The 25096-nt window shown below is 42.6% G+C and overlaps 1 protein-coding gene across 8 annotated transcripts in view; it reads left to right on the top strand.

Moving 5' to 3' along the window:
- fryl (furry homolog, like) overlaps positions 1 to 25096 on the top strand; it is a 655772-nt gene that overhangs the window by 73088 nt on the left and 557588 nt on the right. For 3 of the 8 annotated variants that reach the window (XM_068035557.1, XM_068035564.1, XM_068035572.1), the window contains exon 1: positions 11445 to 11727. The exons of 3 other annotated variants lie outside the window; for them this stretch is intronic. In XM_068035557.1, coding sequence (XP_067891658.1) covers positions 11520 to 11727 — 208 coding nt within the window. In that variant the 5' untranslated portion in view covers positions 11445 to 11519. Of the gene's footprint in view, positions 1 to 11444; positions 11728 to 25096 lie in introns of those variants that run through there. 2 more of the 8 variants (XM_068035591.1, XM_068035582.1) reach the window with 2 other exon arrangements.

Genomic DNA, 25096 nt, shown 5'->3' on the forward strand with positions numbered 1-25096 from the left:
CATGGACTTTAGCAAGGCCTTTGACAAGGTCCTGCATGGTAGGCTGGTCCAGAAGGTTCGAACACATGGGACCCAGGGTGAGCTAGCAAATTGGATACAAAATTGGCTTGGTGATAGGAGGCAGAGGGTGGTAGTGGAGGGTTGTTTTTCATATTGGAGGCCGGTGACCAGTGGTGTGCCACAGGGATCGGAGCTGGGCCCTCTGTTGTTTGTCATTTCTATTAATGACTTGGATGTGAATGTAAGGGGCATGATTAGTAAGTGATCAGATGACACCAAAATTGATGGTATAGTGGACAGTGAAGAAGGTTGTCTAAGGTTACAACAGGATATAGATCCACTGGGAAAATGGGCAAGGGATTGGCAAATGGAATTTAACGCAGACAAGTGTGAAGTTATGCATTTTGGGAAGTTAAACCAGGGCAGGACATATACAGTGAATGGCAGGGCCCTGGGGAGTGTTGTTGAGCAGAGAGACCTTGGGGTGCAAGTACATAGTTCCCTGAAAGTGGCAACACAGGTAGACAGGGTGGTGAAGAAGGCGTATGGCATGCTTGCCTTCATCGGCCGAGGCACTGAGTACAAGAGTTGGGACGTCATGTTACAGTTGTACATAACGTTGGTTAGGCCGCATTTGGAGTACTGTGTGCAGTTCTGGTCACCGCACTACAGGAAAGATGTGATTAAGCTAGAGAAGGTGCAGAAAAGATTCACAAGGATGTTGCCTGGTTTGGAGGGCTTGAGTTATAAAGAGAGATTGGATAGGCTGGGTCTGTTTTCCCTGGAGCGAAGGAAGCTGAGAAGGGACATGATAGAGGTATATAAAATTATGAGAGGCATAGATAGGGTAGATAGCCAGAGTCTGTTCCCCATGGTAGGGGTGACTAAAACTAGAGGGCATAGATTTAAGGTGAGAGGGAGGAGGTTTAAAGGGGATCAAAGGGGGTAAACTCTTCGCACAAAGAATACTGGGTATCTGGAATGAGCTGCCTGAGGAGGTGGTGGAGGCAGGAACAATAGCGACATTTAAGAGATATCTGGACAGGTACTTGAATGAGAAAGGCATAGAGGGATATGGAATTAATGCAGGCAGGTGGGATTAGTATAGATAGGCATTATGGTTGGCTGGACGCGGTGGGCCGAAGGGCCTGTTTCTATGCTGTACGACTCTATGACTCTGTGTCTCTATGTGGATAGGATGTTTCCTCTGGCTGGTGAGCCTAGAACAAGAGGACACAGTGTCAGAATAAGGGGCAGGCCATTTAAGACTGAGATGAGGAGGAATTTCTTTACTCAGAGGGTGGTGAATCTGTGGAATTCTCTACCCTAGAGGGCTGTGGAGCTCAGTGAGCATGTTCAAGACAGAAATCGATAGATTTCTGAATGCTAACGACATCAAGGGATATGGGCATAGTGGGGAAGAATAGTGCAGAGGTAGATGATCAGCCATGACATGTTTGAATGGCGGAGCAGGCTTGATGGGCTGAATGGCTTCCTCCTATTTCCTATGATCCTGTTCCAATATCCAAATCATATATATCAAAAAAAAAGCAGTGGTCCTGGCACTGACCCATGGGGAACCCCACTAACACCACTGCAGCAACTCACCAAGGCTTCTTCGACAGCATCCTCCAAATCCGTGACCTCCACCACCGAGAAGAGCAAGGGAGCAGGTGCATAGGAAAGCTATCACCTGCAAGTTCCCCTCCAAATAGCACACCATCCTGACTTGGAAATATATAGCAATTCCTTCGTCATCGCTGGCTCAAAATCCTGCACGTTCTTATCTAACAGAACTGGGTGTACCTACACCACAGGGACTGCTATGGTTCAAGAAGGCGGCTCATCATGACCTTCTCAAGGACAGTTAGTGATGAACAATAAATGCTTGCCTTAGCCTGTGATGCCTATGTCCCTGAATGAATAAATAAAACAATGAGTGCCTAAAAGTTCTGATGCCAAAAAAACTATCAGGTCTTCACATAATTAATACATTTATGTGAATAGGAAGGGGCAGACATGCTATGGGTCTCAGTTAGGTCTTCCTTCATGATACTAGAACACAAGAAGCAGGGGTAGCCCAGCATGCTCTGCCATTCAGGAAGATCACGGCTGATGTTCCACCTAAGCTGCACTTTTCTACCTGATCCCCAGATCCCTGAACTCCCTTTTGAGTCCAAGAATCTATTGATTTTTACCTTGAACGTACTCAGTGACTGAGCATCTATAGCCCTCTGGAGTAGAGAATACCTAAGATTCAGAATTCTCTGTTGTGAATCTTAATGTCATCAAATCCATCTGAAATAATGTTTTGTACCTGTTATATTTTGCACAGTAATCATCTCTGGAGTTGTATTTTAGCAGTAAACAGCTATTTAGGAATCAACACCCACTAGTAACACCCACTACAAGACTAAAGAAACCTTTATGACTTCTCTTGAAATTTTCCAAACAAAATTGGAGCTTTATGCATGTTGCAACGTCGCCCATTGAAACCTCTTCAAAAATCTTATGCATGTGGCTTTGGATTGAACCATGCTCTTAAGTTGTCTCCTGGTGGATGTGAAAATAATCCACTGGTGTGTTAGGGTAGGGATAATACTTTATTGAATTCAATCATTGCAGAAATGTGCTTCTTAATCATAACTCAAACTACAGTGACAGTATAATAAAAAAAAAAGCAGCCATGCTTCACAAATAGAAATTTAGGAATAGACTGTCCACTGGCCTCTATTTGACTTTATGGGGTTTTAAATTGAACTTAGCAGCTGGAACATTTGTCAGCAGTAATGAAATTTGCAAACTAGATTTAAAGGTTGTCAGGATACTTGAGTAAAGAATATTTGTCTCAAAGTGTAGCACAGTTCAGAGTGCCACTTTTTAAAAAATGTGCATAGAGAAAATAAGGCACAATCGTATCAGTTTTAAAATGTTGATCTGCATGTTACTTCAATGCACACAAAACAAGTTTTTTTTAAAAAGGACCCGATTATGTTTGGGAATTTAAAAGAAATTGTGGTAACTGAATGATCAGAACTTCTACCTGTTTTGTGTAAGGGTATGCATGTTTTAAAAATGGGAAATGAAGGATATCCTCAGCAGATTGGGCAGCATCTGTGGGGAGAGAAACAGTTAATGTTTCAGGTCAGTGGCCTTTTGTCAGAACAATGACCAGTTTTAGTTCAGATTTCCAGCATCTGCTGTATTTTGTTTTGGTATGTTTATTTTTTACTAGCTTCCCACCCATAAAGACCTTTTAAAATCATTCTTAACAATTTCACCAGATGCATATGTTGTATATGTAATATCTGCCCTGGGCCAATTCAATTTGCCCTAATTCCTGCTGTGCCAATCAGCTTTCTATCTGTGCTGCTAATTTCCTCATATCATATATACCTGTATATTTCTAACAAGACTCTTGTGAGACACTTAATTGCCTACCTTTTGAAAATCCATATGTACTAGACATCTTTCTTTTAATAACTCCTTGCTGGCTTCCCTTGATTAACCCATGCATTTCTAATTCTTCATTAATTTTATCTTGAAATTTAAGATTTTGTTCATAACTGGTGTTAAACTAACTAGGCTATAGTCACTCAGTTTATCCTCCTTGAACAGAGCTTATTATATTGGCTGCTTGCCAGTCCAAAGGCACAGTTTGCATATTTAATGAGGATTGAAAAAATGTAACAAGAGACTCTTATCTTTTTGACAGCTTTGAACTGTCCACAGTACATGCCATTATGGCTCAAAGATCTATCCTCTGTGCTCAAATACTTCTTCGAGTCAATTCCTATTCTAAAGTGAGATGGATGATTTGAGATACTCTGTACGCCCAGAGATGGGGTTATTAAAGATTCTCAACATGATTTCATTAGAATATGATGTTTTACCTTGTCAAAATAGTGGAATCAGAGGATATGGCCTGTGCTTGCAGTGGGTGTATTCAAAACTAATCTGCAGAAACATTTAATGAGCATGTTTTTAAAAATTCATTCTTGGGATGTGAGCATTGCTGGCAATGCAGCATTTATTGTCCTTGAGAAAGTGGTAGTGGACTGCCTTCTTGAACTGCTGCAGTCCATGTGGTGTAGGTACACCTACGGTGCTATTTGGTAGGGAGTTGCAGGATTTTGAACCAGCGATAATGAAGGAACGACGATATAGTTCCAAGTCAGGATGGTGTGTGACTTGGCGGGGAACTTGCAGGTGGTGGTGTTCCCATGCATCTGCTACCCTTGTCCTTTTAGGTGGTAGAGGTGGTGGGTTTGGAAAGTGCTGTCCAAGGAACCTTGGTGAATCGTTGCACTGCTTCATGTAGATGGTAAACACTGCTGCAGCTGTGCTGTGGTGGAGGAGGGAGTGAATGTGTAAAGTGGTGGATGGGGTGCTGATCAAGTGGGCTTTGTGTTGGATCGTGTCGAGCTTCTTGAGTTTTGTTGGAGCTGCACTCATCCAGACCAGTGGAGCATTCCATCACATTCCTGACTTATGTTTTGTGGATGGTGGACAGCCTTTGTGGAGTTAGGAGGTGAGTTACTCGCCACAGAGTTCCCACCCTCTGACCTGCTCTTGTAGTCACAGTATTTATGTAGCTGGTCCTGTTCATATTTTGGTCAGTGGTAACCCCAGGATGTGTATGGTGGAAATTCAGCGAAGGGTAATGCCAGTGAATGTCAAGGGGAGATGGTTAGATCTTCACTTGTTTGAGATGGTGATTGCCTAGTACTTGTGTGACTTGCCACTTATCAGCCCTAGTATGAATTTTGTCCAGGTCTTGCTGCATGCGGGCACGGGTGCTACAGTAGTTGAGGAGTTGCAAATGGCACTGAAAACTGCAATCATCAGCGAGCATCCCCACTTCTAACCTTTCATTGGAAGGAATGTCATTAATGAAGCAGCTGAAGATGGTTGGGCCGAGAACACTACCCTGAGGAACTGCTGCAGCAACGTCATGGGGCTGAGATGATTGGCTTCCAACAATGACAACCATTTTCCTTTGTGCTAGGACTCCAACCAGTGGAGAGTTTTCTTCCTGACTTCAATTTTGCTAGGGCTTCTTGATGCTACACCCAGTCAAATGCTGCCTTAATGTCAAGGGCAGTCATTCTCACCTCATCTTTGGTATTCAGTTCTTTTGTCCATGTTTAGACCAAGGCTGTGTTGAGGTCTGGAGCTGAGTGACTGTAAATAGTATATAGTCGGCTGGGGCTCTTTTCTTCAGAAAAGTGAAGTCTGAGAGGTGACATAGTAGAGGCCTTTAAAATTATGAAGGGGTTTGATAGGATAGATGTACAAGTGTTTCCACTTATGGGAATGAGGGGGGGGGGGGGGGGGTCCAAACCAAAGGACCATAAAGGTAATAAGGAATTCAGAAGAAACCTCTTTACTCAGAGTGGTGAGAATGTGAAACTCCCTACCACATGGAGTCATTCAGGCAATAAAAACAAAGTGCTGGAAATACACAGCAGGTCTGGCGGCATCTGTGGAGAGAGAAACAGAGTTAACATTTCAGGTCTGTGACCATTCATCAGAACTCCTGGATAAGGGGAGAAAAAAATAATGAAGATAGGAAGAACTAAGTTCAGTGGGGTAGGAACAGGTTGAAACAATGGGTCTACCAGGACGGTCCTGTTTATGGATTTTGGGAAGGAGCTGGACAAGGGGAGAAAAAAGAGTCAAGACTGTTCTGATGAAAGGTCACAGACCTGAAACGTTAACTCTGTTTCTCTCTTCACAGATGCTGCCAGACCTGCTGTATATTTCCAGCACTTTGTTTTTATTTCATATTTCCAGCATCTGCAGTATTATGCTTTTATGTGAGTAATTGAGGCAATTGGCTGAGATGCATTATAGGGGAAGTTAGATAAGTACATGAGGGAGAAAGGAATAGAAGAATGTTATGATGAGATAAAGAAAGATGGGAGGTGGCTCATGTGGAGCATAAACACCAACATCGACCTATTGAATTGAATGCCCTTTTTCTGTGCTATAAATCTTCATGTAGTCCCATGTTAATCAATAGAACAGGCTTCCTGGGGAGATAATAGAAGTAGGTAGTATTCATTCAAATGTAAGTTAGATAGACTCCTTTCAGAAAATATGCTAGTCTTGGTTCAGTGGTTCAAGTCCCGTTACAGAGTTTTGAGCTCATGATCTAGGCGGATAGCTCAGTGAAGTACTGAGGGAATGCTGCATTATCAAAGATGCCGTCTTTAGGATGAAACGTTTATAAAAAAAAAACAAGGCCCCCATCTGCCCTCTCAGCTGGATGTACAAGATCCCATTGCTCTATTTCGAAAAAGAGCAGGGTGGGTTGTTCTCCATAGTACTGTAGAAAAATTATGGTACAGAAGGAGGCCATTCAGCCTATCGTGTCCGTCCCGGCCGAGGAGAAAAAAATAGAAACTAGCCGCCCAGTCTAATCCCACCTTCCAGCACCTGGTCCATAGCCTTGCAGCTTGCAGCACTTCAGGTGCATGTCCAGATACCTTTTTAAAGAATTGAGGGTTTCTGCCTCTACCACCGTTCCTGGCAGTGAATTCCTGGCAGTGAATTCTAGACACCCACCACTCTTTGGGTGAAAATGTTTTTCCTCATGTCCCCTCTAATCCTTCTACCAATCACCTTAAATCTTTGCCCCCTGGTAATTGACCTCTTTGCTAGGTGAAACAGATCCTTCCTGTCTACTCTATCTAGGCCTCTCATAATTTTGTACACCTCTATTAAGTCACCCCTCAGCCTCCTCTGTTCTAGTGAAAACAACCCTAACTGATCCAATCTATCTTCATAGCTGCAACTTTCAAGCCCTGTCAACATTCTTGTAAATCTCCTCTGTACTCTCCTCAGAGCAATTATGTCCTTTCTGTAATGTGATGGCCAGAACTGTACGCAGCACTCCAGCTGTGGCCTAACTAGTGTTTTATTCAGTTCCAGCATTACATTCCTGCTTTCGAATTATATACCTCGGTCAATAAAGGAAAGCATTCCATATGTCGTCTTCACCACTCTATCTACCTGTCCTGCCATCTTCAGGGACCTGTGAACATGTACTCCAAGGTCCCTCACTTCTTCTACCGCTCTCAATATCCTCCCGTTTTTATGTGTATTCCCTCGCTTTATTTGCCCTCCCCAAATGTATTACCTCACACTTCTCTGGATTGAATTCCATTTGCCACTTTTCCGCCCACTCAACCAAACCTTTGATATCATTCTGAAGTCTACAGCTATCCTCTTCACTATCAACTATACGACCAATTTTTGTGTCATCAGCAAATTTCCCAATCATACCATTGTTTCACCTGTCTTCTAATTTCGCTTGCTTCTTTTCTACTTCCTGTTATGAGCTTTATTTCCTTCCAATTTGAGCTACCCCTCAGGGTTACCATCCCCTTGACAAGCTAGATTAAACCCTACCCAACAGCACCAGCAAATCTCCCTGTGAGGATGTTAGTTCCGGTCCTATTAACGTGTAGTCCATCCATCTTGTACAGGTCCTACCTGCCCCAGAACAGGTCCCAATGTCTCAGAAATCTGATGCCCTCCCTCCAACACCAATTCTCCAGCCACGTGTTCAATCGATCAATCCTCCTATTCCTATGCTCACTAGCACGTGGCACTGGGAGTAATCTTGAGGTACTGCTTTTTAATTTCCTTCCTAACTCCCTAAAATCTGCTTTCAGGACCTCATCCCTCTTCCTGACTATGTCATTGGTACCAATGTCGACCACGACCTCTGGCTGTTCACCCTCCCCAAGAAGGATGTCCTGCAGTCGCTTTGTGACATCCTTGACCCTGGAAAATGAGGTGGACAAACTATAGATCCTGAGGGGTCTTGACAGGGTGGATGTGAAAAGGATGTTTCCACTTGAGGGAAAATATAAAACTCGGGGTCACTGTTTAAAAATAAGGGGTTTCCCATTTAAGACGGAGATGAGGAAAAAAATTTTCTCTGAGAGTCGTGAGTCTTTGGAACTCTTTTTCTCAAAAGACGGTGGAAGCAGAGCCTTTAAATATTTTTAAGGCAGAGGTAGATAGATTCTTGATAAGCAAGTGGGTGTAAGGTTATTGGGGGTAAGCGGGAATGTGGAGTTGAGGTTACAATCAGATCTGCCATGATCTTGTTGAATAACAGAGCAGACTTGAGGGGCTGAGTGGCCTACTTGTCCTAATTCGTATGTTCGTACGTAAGAGCAAACTTGAACTTATTCAGTCGCCATGCATCAGTGGGCATTGTAATACACAGTGCATATAGGGAATAAGATTACTATTATAAAACAGTATGGGCTGAATTTTATGCCCCACCCAAAGAGGGGGGAGGGTGGGGGGGTTGTGTAGGATGGAGCGGGAGGCTCGGGGGGCCCTTTCCAACCCGCACCTGCCTCCACTGTCACTTTACGCGTGACGGCAGCGGCGAAAAACGGCCCGCCTGCCCCAGGCCAATCAAGGCCCTTAAGTGGCCACTTAAGGGCTTCCGCCCGCTGCCACAGAGATTTTAATGTTGGCAGGCGAGCGTCCCAGGCCCGAGAAAAGCCACCTGACAAAAGCAGGCGGCTCTCTGATGGTCGGGGAGGGGAGGAGGTGCGGTGGCGGGTGTTGGCCCTCCTGATCAGGCACCCTATGCCCGATGGAGGGCTACTCCAGTCCCCCCCCCCCCCCCGCCCCTCCCCAGTCGACCACCCTTACCTCGCTAGGGCCCAATCGATCACCCCCGGTGAGGCAACAAAAGCTTACCTTAGTTCCGGGGCTCCCCGACATAATCTGATTGGCCGGCAGTTCTATTAGGCAGGACCTCCTGCTTCAAGCAGGTGGAAGTCCCACCTCAGAACAACTAAAGGCCAGGGACCCGCAAAATGTGGGTTGGATCCCCAGGCCAGGCAGAAGATCATCTTCCAAAATTCTGTCGATTCTGGAGTGGTTCCTGCAGGTTGGAAGGTTGCAAATATCACCCCATTATTTAATAAGGGAGGGAGAGAGAAAACAGGGAATTACAGACCTGTTAGCCTTACATCAGTCATTGGGAAAATGCTACAATCTATTCTAAAGGATGTGATAAATGGACACTTAGATAATGATCTGATTGGGCATCGTCAGCATGGATTTATTAATGGGAGATCATGTTTGACGAACCTGTTGGAGTTTTTTGAGGATGTTACTAACAGAATTGATAAAGGGCGATGTGGTATACTTGGATTTTCAGAAGGCTTTTGATAAAGTTCCTCACAGGAGATTGGTTAGCAAAATTGAAGCACACTGGATAGGAGGTAATATACTGGCATGGATTAAGGATTGGTTAACAGGCAGAAAGCAGAGAGTAGGAATAAACAGGTCATTTTCGCATTGGCAGGTTGTCATTGGTGGGGTACCGCAGGGATCAGTGCTTGGGCCCCAGCTGTTCACAATAAATATCAATGATTTGGATGTGGGGACCAAATGTAATATTTCCAAGTTCGCGGATGACACAAAACTAGGTGGGAATGTGTGTTGTGAGGAACATGCAAAGCGGCTTCAAGGGGATTTGGACAGACTTAGTGAGTGGGCAAGAACATGGCAGATGGAATATAATGTGGAAAAATGTGAGGTTACTCACTTTGGTTAGAGAAACAGATGTGCAGCGTATTTCTTAAATGGGAAGAGATTAGAAAGTGTAGATGTACAAAAGGACCTGGGTGTCCTTGTCAATAAGTCACTGAAAGCTAACATGCAGGTGCAGAAAGCAATTGGGAAGACTAATGAATGGTATGTTAGCTTTATCGCAAGAGGATTTGAATACCGGAGTAATGAAGTCTTGCTTCAATTGTATAGAACCTTGGTTTGACCGCACCTGGAGTACTGTGTGCAGTTCTGGTTCCCTTACCTTAGGAAGGATATTATTGCCACAGAGGGAGTGCTACTAAGATTCACCAGACTTGTTCCCGGGATGGCGGGACTGTCCTATGAAGAGACATTGGGGAAACTGGGCCTGTATTCTCTAGAGTTTCGAAGAATGAGAGGTGCTCTCATTGAAACCTACAGAATCCTTAAAGGGATAAACAGGGTAGATGCAGCTAAGATGTTTCCCCTGGTTGGGGAGTCTAGAACCAGGGGACACAATTTCAAAATAAGGGGGAAGCCACTTAGGACAGAGATGAGGAGACATTTTTTTACTCAGTGTTGTGAATCTTTGGAATTCTCTACCCCACAGGGCTGTGGAAGCTCAGTCATTGAGTATATTTAAAGCAGAGATTGACTGATTTCTAAATACAAATGCCATAAGGGGATATGAGGATAGTGTAGGAAAAGTGGATGATCAGCCATGATGACATTGAATGGCCTACTCCTGCTCCTATGTTCCTATGTAAGCGGGTTTGCCACAGACTTTTCAGTCGGTGGATGGCTCCTGTCTGCCAAGAGTAAAATCCCGGCCCATATCATCCTACTTAGTATGAGATGTGTTATACTAATATCAATATAATTAAATCTTGCATCTAGCGTAGTAGTTACGAAAGGCCATGTTGTACGTGAAATACCTGTTAGCTTTACTTGAATGCCTTAAATAACCCCACTTCACTTAGTCCTGCTAACAGAGACAGGAAAATCTCCCAATCATGAGCTGTTAGACAATCAAGTTGTTGAAATGACCTTCAGATAGGTGTTTGTGTTCTTTGGACCAGCCACAACTTCAGCATCTCTGCCCTGGTCTCTGCTTGGTTTAAAAAGGCTCCTCAAAACACATGTTTTTGAGTGTGCTTTCAGGCATCCCCTCTAACACTTTGTTTCATTAGTTTCTCCTTTGAAGCACTTAAGAATGTTTCTGCATTATAGGCACTTTATAACTATAAGTCATTGTTGCAGAACAGCATATTTTTTATTTCATTGTGTGTGATGCCATTGGAGTGTTTGAAGATATCTTAATCACAGCTTGAATCTGTTGCAGTACTATTTTTCTTTTGTGAAGTGTTTTATGCTGGATGAAAATGTTTTAATTTTGAATAAAAGTGGACTGTAAGTTGAGATGTAATGTGTTTACATAGCATTTAAAATGATACACATTATCTCTGGAAAACAGCTTTCACTGTTGGAGGTATGAGGTTCCACCCACTATGAATACGTTTGAGAGAATAATGTAAGTTGGCAAACAGAAACCAAGTTCATGTTTCTGGACAGTTCCTGGAATATCTGATGTTTAAAAGAATTGCATAATTCTTCAGTTCTCAGTTTGTAGCTAATGTAGATTCTGGTGCGTTCATTAACAGATATTACTGCTGCTAAAATATACCTTCAGGCTTCTTGTCAATTGGTGTATTCTGCATGTTTATCAGTTTACAAGGCAGGGCATGTTTCCCAAAAGTTGCTTGATGATAGCAAGCTGATCTGCAGCTTTTAAGCGCCACCCAATTCCTATATGACATCACTGTGAAGTGCACAGCAAATATTTCACCTTTATGTATTAAGGAAGTTTGCATGAGTCCTTCCATGTGTGAGTAAGGCAGTTAAGCTGCTGTGTTTTTTTTCCCCCTGCACTTTTTAAAAGGTGAATAATGGATTTTTTGAAGCGAGTAGTACCTGCTGTTATATCTGGGAATGTGGTTTTGGATGTTGGGGCTACTGATCGTGACAGTGTCCCCAGGCTTTTAAAAATGAGACGTTTGAGTTTGCTTTCTGTAGGGCAGACAATGGAAGAAGAAATTGATGAAAATTTTTTAATGAATTCCAGAGGTCAACTATGTGAACTACAACCATCAAAAGGTACATCAGAGTTACACTTTTCTTTGTCACTTCACCGTATGGTAGGTCTACCATAGGTGGTTAGATGAACATTGCAGTATTGGTATAATGTGTTGTAGAATGTTGAGAATTAATAATTATGTATGTTTGTGCTAATTGTGGGCATTCTTGTACAGTTCTTTGCTCACTATATATGATTTCCAAAAATCTTTTCAGCAATATAATAGGTAGACCTGGAAGAAGATTTAATTTTATAACACTAAGCAGCATAGCAGGCTGATCTTCGAAACAAATGATCAGGATTGATCAATGGTAAAGTTTTCAGCAATAGTTGCACGCTTAAAAAAAAAAGGAATTAAGAAATTTTGGATAAAAATTGCATTTGTTCATTTTATGCCTGAAATTTTGTGAACCATCTGGATTATAGATGGAGAAATCTTGTGCAAACTCTTAAAAACTTGATTTACCTGTGTTACATATAGGTGTGTCTGAACTAATAATTTGAGTTAATTATTTTCATACAAATAGTAATGGAGGGTATATTTGCTTTTTCATTAACTAGTATTAACTGTTAATAATTTAGAACAGGTGTTGACCAAGATGTTTCATAAGGATAACCGAATATTTTACTTTGTCGTATGTAAATATAGCCAGTAGACAGCACTGGCATTAGGCCTCTTGGTCTGCTTTTATAATTTGTTGTCTTTTACTGAAGAATCAAAAACTAACCAGTCATGGAAAGCAAAGCCGATTTAATGACTGTATTACTGGTTTAGTGGTAGTAATGTGCCTTCAAACCTTTTTTTGTCAAATCATTTTGAGAGATTTTTGCAAGTTTGGCTTTGGTTGATGCCTGTATGGTTTAGTTCTGAACTGCAGTAGACTCTAGCTCCCGGTTTTAAGATTTGCATTGAACGTTGTGGATCCTTCCTGATTGACACTCATGAATTTTGTTTCGTCACTTCTTCTATATGTGTGTACCTTGCTTCAAACTTAAACATTTGATCTGTTAGAGTGCTGTTCTGATAACGCGGATGTCTGGATTCCGTGCCCTGAAGCCTTAAGCTCACCAAAACATTATTCTTGTAGATCAGATGGAGGAATCAAAAGAATGTAGAATCACAGTGGTAACTATCCAAAGATCCATCAGTATATTGATGATCTCTGTGAAATCACTCAATGGAGATTTGGGAAATTTTGAAAATATGTTACGTGATGTTAGAGTCCTAGAGTCACAATCCAATCAGTCCCATTCCCCGCTCTATCGCTGTGGGCCTGCAAGTTTATTTCCTTCAAGTGTACAGCCAATTTCCTTTTGAAATCATTCATCATCTCCACTTCCACCACCCTTCTAGTCAGCGAGGCCCAGGTCATTACTACTTGCTGTGTTTAAAAATAAATCTTCCTCACATCCCCCCTGCATCTCTTGCCCAAAACCTTAAATCTGTGTCCCCAAGTCCTTGTACCATCAGCTAATGGGAACAGCTTTTCTTTGTCTATCTTATCCAAACCTGTCATAATCTTGTGCACCTCTATCAAATCTCCCCTCAATCTCCTGTGCTCCAAAGAGAACAGCCCAGGCTTCTCCAACCTAACCTTGTAGCTAAAATCCCTCATCCCTGGAACCATTCTTGTAAGCCTCAAGGGTCTTCACATCCTTTCTAAAGTGTGGTGACCAGAACTGAACACAATACTGTAGTTGTGGCCTATCCAGAGATTTATACAAGTTTGCATAACTTCCCTGCTTTTGTACTCAATATCTCTATTTGTGAAGTCCAAGATCCTATATGCTTTGCTAATGATTTTTTCAATATATCCTACAACCTTCAGTGATCTATGCCTCTGTCCCTGCACACTCTTTAGAGCTGTGCCATCAAGCCTGTATTGCCTCTCCCTATCCCATCTGCCACTTTTCACACTTCAGTATTAAATTCCATCTGCCACTTTTCTGCCCATTCTGTTAGCCTATCTATGTCCTGTTGCAGTGGATTGGTATCTTCCTCACTATCTACCACACTTCCAAGTTTGGTATCATCAGCAATTTTTGAAATTTTGCTCTGTATTCCAATATAGGAACAGGAGTAGGCCATTCAGCCCCTCGGGCCTGTCCCACCATTCAATGAGATCATGGCTGATCCACGGCCTAACTCCATATACCTGCCTTTGGCCCATATCCCTTAATATCTTTGCTTAACAAAAATCTATCTATCTCAGATTTAAAATTAACAACAGTTCTAGCTTCAACTGCTGTTTGTGGGAGAGAGTTCCAAATCTCTACCACCCTTTGCGTGAAGAAGTGCTTCCTAACATCTCTCCTGAAAGGTCTGTTCTAATTTTTAGACTATGCCCCCTAGTTTTAGAATCTCCAACCAGTGGAAATCGTTTATCTTTATCTAGCCTGTCTTTTCCTGTTAATATCTTGAAGACTTCGATCAGATCACCCCTTAACCTTCTAAATTCTAGCGAAAAGAGGCCTAATTTGTGTAATCTCTCCTTGTAACTTAACCCCTGTAGTTATTTTTATATACCAAAAAAGCACTGAATCTTGGGGCACACCACTGTCTATCATCCTTCTGTCTGAAAAATAGCCATTTACCATGACTCGCTGTTTTTTTTTGTCCTTAAGCCAATTTTTTGTCTAAGCTGACACTGACCCTCCTATTCCATGAGCTTCAATTTTGTTAACCGGCTACTTTGTCAAAGGCTTTCTTAAAACCCGTATAGACAACATCCATTGCTTTTCCTTCATCAGTCTTCTCTGTAACATCATCCAAAATTCGATTAAATCAGTCCAACAGAAGCTGCCTTTTACAAATTCCTGATGGCTCTCCTTAATTAACTCAAACTCTCCAAGTGCTTGTTGATTTTCTGCCTGATTATTGATTCGAAAACCTTACCCACCCCACTGATGTTAAACTGACTAGCCTGTAGTTGGAATGTCATCTGCACCCTTTCTTGAATGAGGGTGTCACCCCACTGATGTTAAACTGACTAGCCTGTAGTTGGAATGTCATCTGCACCCTTTCTTGAATGAGGGTGTCACATTTGTCACTCTCCAGTCCTCTGACACCTCCCCCTTTTCTAGAGAATTTGTTCATCCGTAACTAAAGAAATGGTTTCAAATTTTTCTGTGTAGGGTCTTCTTTCCAAATAGACCCCGATGCTAACTTTTGAAAGACATTGCTATCATTGCAGGTAATGTTTCTTTATCAACTTAAATTTATATGATTGACATGGAAAATTGTCCCATTGCACTTCATTGAGGCATGACTGAAAAGAAACTAAGGTAATGGAGGAATGGGTGGGGTTTGAAAGGCCTGGGTCAGGAATGGGGTGAGATGGGGAGGGGGTAGGGCTGGTAAAGGTTACACTGATGGGGAATGCTGAGGCCATGGAGAGATTCACATATAAGGTTAAGAAATTTATACCTGAGGCATTCGGAAATAGAAGCCAATGTAGGATAGAGAAGACAAAGGTGATGGTTGAACAGGGCTTGTGTGGGGTGCGATAGGATACTGTTTTGAAACAGTACCAAAATCAAACTTCAAAATTTTACCTAAGATGTCTCCCACTTATCGCCCTTATCCTGAAATTGACAATTCATGAGGATTTAATTTCATGGGAATTGATGCCTGTTACGTTACTGAGCTTCAAGTGCAAGTCTCAGTCCTGAGTAGCAAGCCATTTAATCATCATCTCCCACACAGCTGAGCCCATTCCACTATCAATGTCCACACTTCCACCACAGGTTGCTAGATAGCAATCAGGAATGGGAATCTTAACCAAATTTTCCTCTTCCTTGGCTGGGGAACACAAGATATCTTATTAAAGTCTAGCTATGACCTGTTAACTCAGCATGAACCAACATTAAACTTAGACCTTGCTAGCCTGTAAGACAGACAGACACCATTCCTCCATTTAAGTAACTAAACGTACATACTGTACCTTATACACACAGGTTTTAGAATCATGAATGGTTACAGCATAGAAGGAGGCCTTTTGGCCTATTGGGTCCGTGCCAGCTCTGGGCAAGAGCAATTTAGCTAGTCCCATTCCCCCACCCTTTCCCTGTGGCCATGCAATTTTATTCTCTTCAGGTGCTTACCCAATTCCCTTTTGAAAGCCACGATTGAATCTGCCTCCACCACATGTTCAGGGATGCATTCCAGATTGTAACCACTCGCTGCATAAAAAGGTTTTCCTAATGTCACTTTTGGCTCTTTTGCCAATCACCTTTAAATCTGTGCCCTCTGGTTTTCAACCCTTCTGTCAACGAGAACAGTGTCTCTCTATCTACTGTGTCTAGACCCCTCATGATTCTGAACAGCTGTATCAAATCTCCTCTCAAGCTTCTCTGAGGAGAGTAACCCCAGCTTCTCCGATCTATCCATGTAACTGAAGTCCCTCATTCCTGGAACCATTCTCTTAAATCTTCTCTGCACCCCCTCTAAAGCCTTCATATCCTTTCCGAAGTTCTGTGCCCAAAACTGGACACAGTACTACAGTTGAGGCCAAAACAGAGTTTTATAAAGGATCATCATAACTTCTTTGCGTTTGTACTCTATGATTTCATATGCCTTTTTAACCACGTTCTCAACCTGCCCTGCCACCTTCAATGATTTGTGCAGGTCCCTTTGTTCCTGCACCCACTTTAGAATTGCACCTTTTGTTTTATATTGTCTCTCCTTGTTCTTCCTACCAAAATGTATCACTTCATACTTCTCTGCAAAAAGTTTCATCTGCCATGTTTCCACCCATTCCACCAGCCTCTCTATGCCCTCTTGAAATCTATTACCAACCTCCTCACAATTCACAACACTTACAAGTTTCGTATTACCTGCAATTTTTTGGTTGAAAGCCAAACCAAGATTAAAAGATGATTTGATTATTTTTTGATTTTGCAAAAGCATGACCTACCATGAGATATATTTAATACAGTCTCCAGTAATCCCAAAAAATCTCAATTAAATCAAATCAAGTATGCATTTGCATTTACATGTAACTTGAAATTTTTAGGGATTTCTCATCACAACCAAATAAATTCAGCGTTCTCAGCATTCAACGTGCAAAAACATTTCACTTAGCTTTTCTGAAGCAATAAGCTTAATATAGGAGGATTTTTTATTTAATTTTGAATTATACCTGTTTGTGGAGCAAACTGGAGTTAACACACTATTAGACTTACATTTACTACAATATATGCAGTAAACACAAAAAGCTGAGTTAAATAAAGTCTGCCTCTTGGTAATTTCCCAAGTGTCAAAGGCATAAGATGCAAATTTGGCTTCACTTTCTCACCACTCAGCAATAGCAGTCAAACTGAACGCCTCTGCAGGGCAATTGCTCAAGCCATCCCAATCCTCCCTGCGCTGCTACAGAATTGCTTTTACAATATCTTGCTGATATTATGGCTTCTTTGTTTCATTCAAAATAAATTAAAAATTCTGCATTTGTTTTAAAAATATGCACATAATCTGTGTGGGCAACTACAATGTCAGCTGTTAGAAATTAGCAATATGCCTACTGTATAATATGTATGTGTCGTTACGACCGAGGTGGGAGGAGTGCCCTGTTAATTAAGCCCCACCTCTCCACAGGTCACAACATATCAATAAATTTTCCCACTTACCGTAACAGTCAATCAGATACTCTATTTTCCCCAGAATAAAGCACACCAATCAGGTTTCTTTAATAAACAAAACTATCCGTTTATTATAAATCAAGTTTTAACCAACAAGGAAGTAAACATACATGCGAATTGAAATATTAAAGCCCCTTATTTATCCTAGCCCCCTCACACACACACACAACTGGTTAACCGGGAAAAAAAAGGAATTTTGTTTACAGCTGTTACAAAGAAATTGAAGGAATAAAAAAACACTTCGGCTGAAAAGAAGGTATGGAAGTCCTTTGTTTTGGTGAGGTGTCCCAAATGCTAATAGACGGATCTCAATGGGATCTACCCAGAACAGTTCTTTCCAGGCGATGCAGATGATCAGTTTGGGTAGGCTTCCAAAAGATGTAGCACAGAAAGCTCCTGTCAGGCTTTACAGCAGAAAGCAGCAACAAGGATCTCTTTAGGTCTTATAGCAGCAATGTAGCAGCAAAAGTTTCTTCAAATACAGGAGGAAATTGTTAATGCACATGATGCAGGATGTCTTTTCAAGAGAAAAAGCTGAGCCAACTGGATCTTCTTCTGCTCTCCTGGCAGGTCAATAAGCAAACTCTTTTTGCTTTTTGGCCAAACAGCAACTGGCTTTTTTTTAAAACAACAGTTCAAAATGAAACAAACTGTTCAGTACTAAGTCCTGTGGCATCTATAAATCTGGACCTGTCATTCCTTTGCAAACATCCTTTCAGAGTCACAAGCACAACCCCTGCTGGGTTATTTGCAAACAGATGCCTTACAGTAACTGTTTACAGTTCCATTCTCAGTCTGAACCTTCTGGTGACCGTCCTTTTTTTAAAAAAAAACACAAAGTTCAGCAATCTCCAGATGACTCAATGTCCAGAATGCTTTAAAACATGTTGTACAAAAGAAACCGAAGCAATCTCGTAACAATGTGTGTATGTATTGTATTTTTAAAAAATCAGCCTCAAACAGATAAAGGAATAGGTCAGTACTCTGATTTTGTTTTCCTGGAAACTGCTTAAGGTTTCATTTCTCTCAAAACAAATCCTTAGGTCATAACTGCTGTACCTAGCCCAGAAAGGGGCCACAGTCGTACAAGGCCTAGTGGAGAGCAACTGGGTAGATAATTAAAACAAACAACCATTCTACAAAGCTATGCTAGGCTCTTCATTTAACCGTACCTAATTAAGATGCTTACTGAAATACACAATTCATTAATGTGCGCAAGAAGAATAGAAGTTTATTTAGTGAACACTATAGTTCAACAGTCTAATTACAATCCAGAACAGCTCATTAATAGACCTTATGAACAGTTTTGGGCATAAATAAATGATTACATGACATAATGAAATTTCTAAAAGTTAACTTTGAAGACTGGAAGTGGAATGTTTCTTGGAAGGATGGACTTGATCACGAGAACAGCTTGAGATGACATAAGGAAAGGATGTGGCAAGGCATAGGCTTGCTTGATCAAGGACAGAAGGTCCGTGTGAGAGCTCAAGTTAATGGCAGGTGAATGACAAAGGCAGGTTTTCAACCTATAGTTTAGACAAAGAACTGAACGTTTTATAGCGTATTTTGAAATAAAGTAAATCTTTATTGCACTATAAGGCCAGTCAATAATCCACCCAGGTCCACATCTGAAAAAGGATATAAATAAGAGATGAGAACAGAAAGTGCTGGAAATACTCAGCAGGTCTGGCAGCATCTGTGATAAATCTATAAATCTATTAATTTTGGGAGACCTCAGTACAGTAGGTGGTGGAGAGAAACTCCTAAGGGTAAATCTATGCTAGCAATTGGGTAGTTTGAGAAGTCATGAAAACGTGGGGCACCGAGAAGAAAAGAGAAAGAGAGAGCTGTTTGAACATGCCAGCTGTCCTTCCCAATCTGGACTAGTGCTCGCTACTTGCATGGTCATATATTTTTGCTGTATAACTAGTGTGCTATTTCCGGTCTTAAACACTAATTCAAGTCAACATAGCCACCACATTGGTAGCAGTCAATCCTGAATGACTAGCTACCGATACCATCAACTATCTTTCTAAGAGTAATGCAGTTATTCTAGGTGATTCCATAGCCAGGGGGACAGATAGGCATTTCTGTAACCGTTATAGAGAGTCCTGCATGATGTGTTGCCTCCCTGATACCAGGGTAAAGGACATCAGGGAGAGGGTGCAGAATATTCTGCAAGGGGAAGAGAGTGAGCTAGAGATTGTGGCGCATGTTGGCACCAAAGACATTGGAAGGGCAGGAATTGAGGTCCTATGGTCAGATTTTCAGGAGCTAGGGAGAAAGTTAAACAGTAGGGCCTCAAGGGCAATAATCTCTGGATTACTCAGAGTGGCGAGTCTAAGAGACTTAGCAGTTGGCAGGAAAAAAGACAGAAGTGCAAGGAGAGCCAATTGTGTAACAGCCCCGACAACCAACTTTATCTGCAGCGCCTGTGGAAGAGTCTGTCACTCTAGAATTGGCCTTTATAGCCACTCCAGGCGCTGCTCCACAAACCACTGACCACCTCTGGGCACTTACCCATTGTCTCGAGACAAGGAGCCCAGTGCCACATGCTAGCGAGAGTAGAAATAGTAAGATAGGGAGGATCAATGTGTGGCTTGAAGCGTGGTGCAGGAGGGAGGTCATTGGGACCAGTTCTGGGGCAGGAGGCACCTATTCAAAAGGGGATGGATTGCACCTCAACAGGACTGGGACCAATGTCCTTGAGGAGAGGTTCACTAGTATGGTTAGGGAAGGTTTAAAGTAAATTGGCAGGTGGGTGGGCACCAGCCTATAGAAGTGGAAAAGGGGAATAAGGTACATAAGCTGAGAGTGTTAGACAGTACAACCAAGGTTGCACAGAATACTGGGAGAGATAGAAAGCACTAAAGCAGGGAAAAGTAAGTTATTAGGTGGGGGCAGAGTAGGGGAGGAAGTAATAAAGTCTAAATCAGGGTTAACGTGCATGTATGTGAATGCACGGAGTGCAGTTAATAAGATTGGTCAGTTACAGGTGCAGGTGGGAATATGATGTGGCTCAAAGAAAGGCGGGGCTGGGTGTTAAATATTCCTGGATACAAGGTGTTCACGAAAGATAGGGAAGGAAGACAAGGGGCAGTATTGATGAAGGACAGCATTACAGTGCTTGAGAGAAAGGATATCCCAAAGGGGTCAAGGACAGAATTGGTTTGGCTAGAGCAAAGGAACAAAAAAGGTGCAATTACATTGTTCAGTATAGTCACTAATGGGAAGGATGTAGAGAAACAAATTTGCATGGAAATTATTGAGAGATGCAAGAATTATAGAGTAATTATAATTGGGGACTTTAATCATCCAAATATAGACTGGGATCTTCTTTGGCCTCCTTATCTCGAGAGACAATGGATACGTGCCTGGAGGTGGTCAGTGGTTTGTGAAGCAGCACCTGGAGCGGCTATAAAGGCCAATTCTAGAGTGACAGGCTCTTCCACAGGTGCTGCAGAGAAATTTGTTTGTCGGGGCTGTTGCACAGTTGGCTCTCCCCTTGCGCCTCTGTCTTTTTTCCTGCCAACTACTAAGTCTCTTCGCCTCGCCACATTTTAGCCCCGTCTTTATGGCTGCCTGCCTGCTCTGGCGAACGCTGGCAACTGACTCCCACGACTTGTGATCAATGTCACAGGATTTCATGTCGCGTTTGCAGACGTCTTTAAAGCGGAGACATGGACGGCCGGTGGGTCTGATACCAGTGGCGAGCTCGCTGTACAATGTGTCTTTGGGGATCCTGCCATCTTCCATGCGGCTCACATGGCCAAGCCATCTCAGGCGCCGCTGACTCAGTAGTGTGTACAAGCTGGGGATGTTGGCCGCCTTGAGGACTTGTGTGTTGGAGATACGGTCCTGCCACCTGATGCCAAGTATTCTCCGGAGGCAGCGAAGATGGAATGAATTGAAACGTCGCTCTTGGCTGACATACGTTGTCCAGGCCTCGCTGCCATAGAGCAAGGTACTGAGGACACAGGCCTGATACACTCGGACTTTTGTATTCCGTGTCAGTGCGCCATTTTCCCACACTCTCTTGGCCAATCTGGACATAGCAGTGGAAGCCTTTCCCATGCGCTTGTTGATTTCTGCATCTAGAGACAGGTTACTGGTGATAGTTGAGCCTAGGTAGGTGAACTCTTGAACCACTTCCAGAGCGTGGTCGCCAATATTGATGGATGGAGCATTTTTGGGATAGTAGTAGTGTAAAGGGTAGAGAGGGGCAGGAGTTCCTAGAGTGTGTTCAGGAAAATTTTCTACAGTAGTATTTTTCTAGTCCAAGGAGAAAGAAAGCACTGCTCGACCTGGTTCTTGGGAATGAGGTGGGCCAAGTGGATCAAATATCAGCAGGAGGACATTTATGGGACAGTGATCATTGTATCATAAGGTTAGGTTGGCTATGGCAAAGGAGAAAGAACAATCTGGAGTAAGAATAATTAACTGGGGGAAAGCCAACTTCAATGGGGTAAGAATGGATCTGGGCCAAATAAATTGGAATCAGAAGTTGGCAGAATAACAGTAGATGAACAACAGGCTACCTTCAAATAGGAGATAGTTCAGGCACAGTCAAGATATATTCCTTGAAGGAGAAAGGTAGAGAAACCAAATCCAAAGCTCCCAGGAATACAAAAGAGATAAAGATGAAGAAGAAAAATGCGCTATGGCAGATGTCAGGTAGATAATACAATGGAGAACCAGGCTCAAAAGACTGTTCAGAGGGGAGTGAAAAAGCAAATCAAAGCAGCAAAGAGAGAGTATGAAAAGAGACTGACAGCTAACATAAAAGGGAATTGCAAAAGTCTTCTATAGACATATAAATAGTAACAGGGTGGTAAAAGGAGGAATAGGGCCAATTAGGAACCAAAAGGGGGATTTACGCATGGAGGCGGGGGTAATAGCTGAGGTATTAAATGAATACTTTGCATCTGTCTTTACCAAGGAAGAAGATGCTACCCAGGCCATGGCGAAAGAGAAGGTAATTAATACACTAGTAGGATTTAAAATTGATAAGGAGGAGTTATTAGATAGTCTGTCAATACTTAAAGTTGATAAAGCAGCAGGACTATGAGATGCATCCAAGGATACTGAGGAAAGTGAGAGTGGAAATTGTGGAGACATTGGCCATAATTTTCCAGTCTTCCTTAGACTCAGGGTGGTGTCAGAGGACTGGAGAGTCACAAACGTTACAGCCTTGCTCAAAAAAGGATGTAAAGATAAGTCCAGCAACTACAGGCCTGTCAGTTTAACTTCAGTGGTGGGGGAACTTCTAGAAACAATAATTTAGGACAAAATAGATAGCCACATGCACAAATGCAGGTTAATTAAGGAAAGCCAGCATGGATTTGTTAAGGGAAAATCATGTTCAACTATTTGCTGGAGAAGGCTGAATGGGCAATGCTATTGATGTGGTGTACATGGACTTCCAAAAGGCGCACGACAGACCTGTGAGCAAAGTTGTAGCTCATGGAATAAAAGGGACAGTAGTAACATGGATATGAAATTGGCTGAGTGACAGGAAACAGAGTAGTGGTTAATGGGCGTTTTTCAGGCTGGAGGAAGGTATATAGTTAAGTTCCACAGCGGTCAGTGTTGGGACCCTTGCTTTTCCCGATATATATTCATGACTTAGACCTCGGTGTCCGAACAGAGGAACAGGAGTCGGCATTCAGCCCATTGAGGCTGCCCCGCCATTCAATACGATCACGGCTGATCATCCACTTCAATGCTTTTCTCCCCACGCTATCCTCATATCCCCTTATGTCATTTGTATTTAGAAATCTGTCAATCTCTGCTTTAAACACACTCAGTGACTGAGCTTCCATAGCCCTCTGGGGTAGAGAATTCCAAAGATTCACAACCCTCTGAGTAAAGAAATTTCTCCTCATCTCTATCCTAAGTGGCTTCCCCCTTATTTTGAAATTGTGTCCCCTGGTTCTAGACTCCTGAACCAGGGGAAACAACTTAGCTGCATCTACCCTGTCTATCCCTTTAATTATTTTGTAGGTTTCAATGAGATCACCTCTCATTCTTCGAAACTCTACAGAATACAGGCCCAGTTTCCCCAATCTCTGTTCAGAGGACAGTCCCGTCATCCCAGGAACAATTCTGGTGAACCTTCGTTGCACTCCCTCTATGGCAATAATATCTTTCCTAAGGTAAGGGGACCAAAACTGCACATAGTACTCCAGGTGGGGTCTAACCAAAGTTCTATACAATTAAAGCAAGACTTCGCTACTCCTGTACTCAAATCTTCTTGCGATAAAGATATTTAAGAAATACGCTGCACAGGCGGCACAGTGGCGCAGTGGTTAGCACTGCAGCCTCACAGCTCCAGGGACCTGGGTTCGATTCTGGGCACTGCTTGTGTGGAGTTTGCAAGTTCTTCCTGTGTCTGCGTGGGTTTTCTCCGGGTGCTCCGGTTTCCTCCCACAAGCCAAAAGACTTGCAGGTTGGTAGGTAAATTGGCCATTATAAATTGTCACTAGTATAGGTAGGTGGTAGGGAAATATAGGGACAGATGGGGATGTTTGGTAGGAATATGGGATTAGTGTAGGATTAGTATAAATGGGTGGTTGCTGGTCGGCACAGACTCGGTGGGCCGAAGGGCCTGTTTCAGTGCTGTATCTCTAATCTAATCTAATCTGTTTCTCCAACCAAAGTGAGTAGCCTCACATTTTTCCACATTATATTCCATCTGCCATGTTCTTGCCCACTCACTAAATCTGACCAAATCCCCTTGAAGCCGCTTTGCATCTTCCTCACAACACACATTCCCACCTAGTTTTGTGTCATCCGCGAACTTGGAAATACTGTATTTGGTACCCACATCAAAATCATTGATATATATTGTGAACAGCCGGGGCCCAAGTACTGATCACTGCGGTAACCCATTAGTCACAGCCTGCCAACGCGGGAATGACCTGTTTATTCCTACTCTGCTTTCTGCCTGTTAACCAATCCTTAATCGATGCCAGTATATTACCTCCTATCCAATGTGCTTTAATTTCACTAACCAACCTCCTGTGGGAGTCTTTATCAAAAGCCTTCTGAAAATCCAAGCATACAACGTCCACTGACTCCCCTTTATCAATTCTGTTAGTAACATCCTCAAAAAGCTCCAACAGGTTCGTCAAACATGATTTCCCATTAATAAATCAATGTTGACTATGCCCAATCAGATCATTATTATCCAAGTATCCATTTATCACATCCTTTAGAATAGATTCTAGCATTTTCTCAATGACTAATGTAAGGCTAACAGGTCTGTAATTCCTTGTTTTCTCTCCATAGCTGCCTCTCTCAACACTCAGCCCTCCAAAGGCCCTGAACGTGTTCCCAAATCCATGTCCATCTTTCTCGCAACTCCATGTTTGAACTTCAAATCAGGTTTCCACCGTGCCACAGCACTGAAACAACCCTTACCAAAGTCACAAATGGCATCCTTTTTGATTGTGACCACAGTGTCCTATCGAAGTCTGGTTGCAGACTTTGGCACGGTTGATCACACCACCCTCCTCCAATGCCTCTCCTCCATTGTCCAGTTGAGCTGAACATCCCTTGCCTGGTTCCATTCTTACCTATACAGTCCTAACCTGAGAATCTCCTGCAATAGTTTTTCTTCCCTCTGCCGCACTGTTACCTCTGGAGCAGAGCCTGGCTCAGGTATAAAATTAAAACCCGATCCGGGCCCAACTTGACCACAGCCAACCCGAACCCGACCCGAGCCCTTTAAATTTTTTTCGTGCC

The sequence above is a fragment of the Heterodontus francisci genome, chromosome 1 (assembly GCF_036365525.1).
Source record: "Heterodontus francisci isolate sHetFra1 chromosome 1, sHetFra1.hap1, whole genome shotgun sequence".
Taxonomy (NCBI): Eukaryota; Metazoa; Chordata; class Chondrichthyes; order Heterodontiformes; family Heterodontidae; genus Heterodontus; species Heterodontus francisci.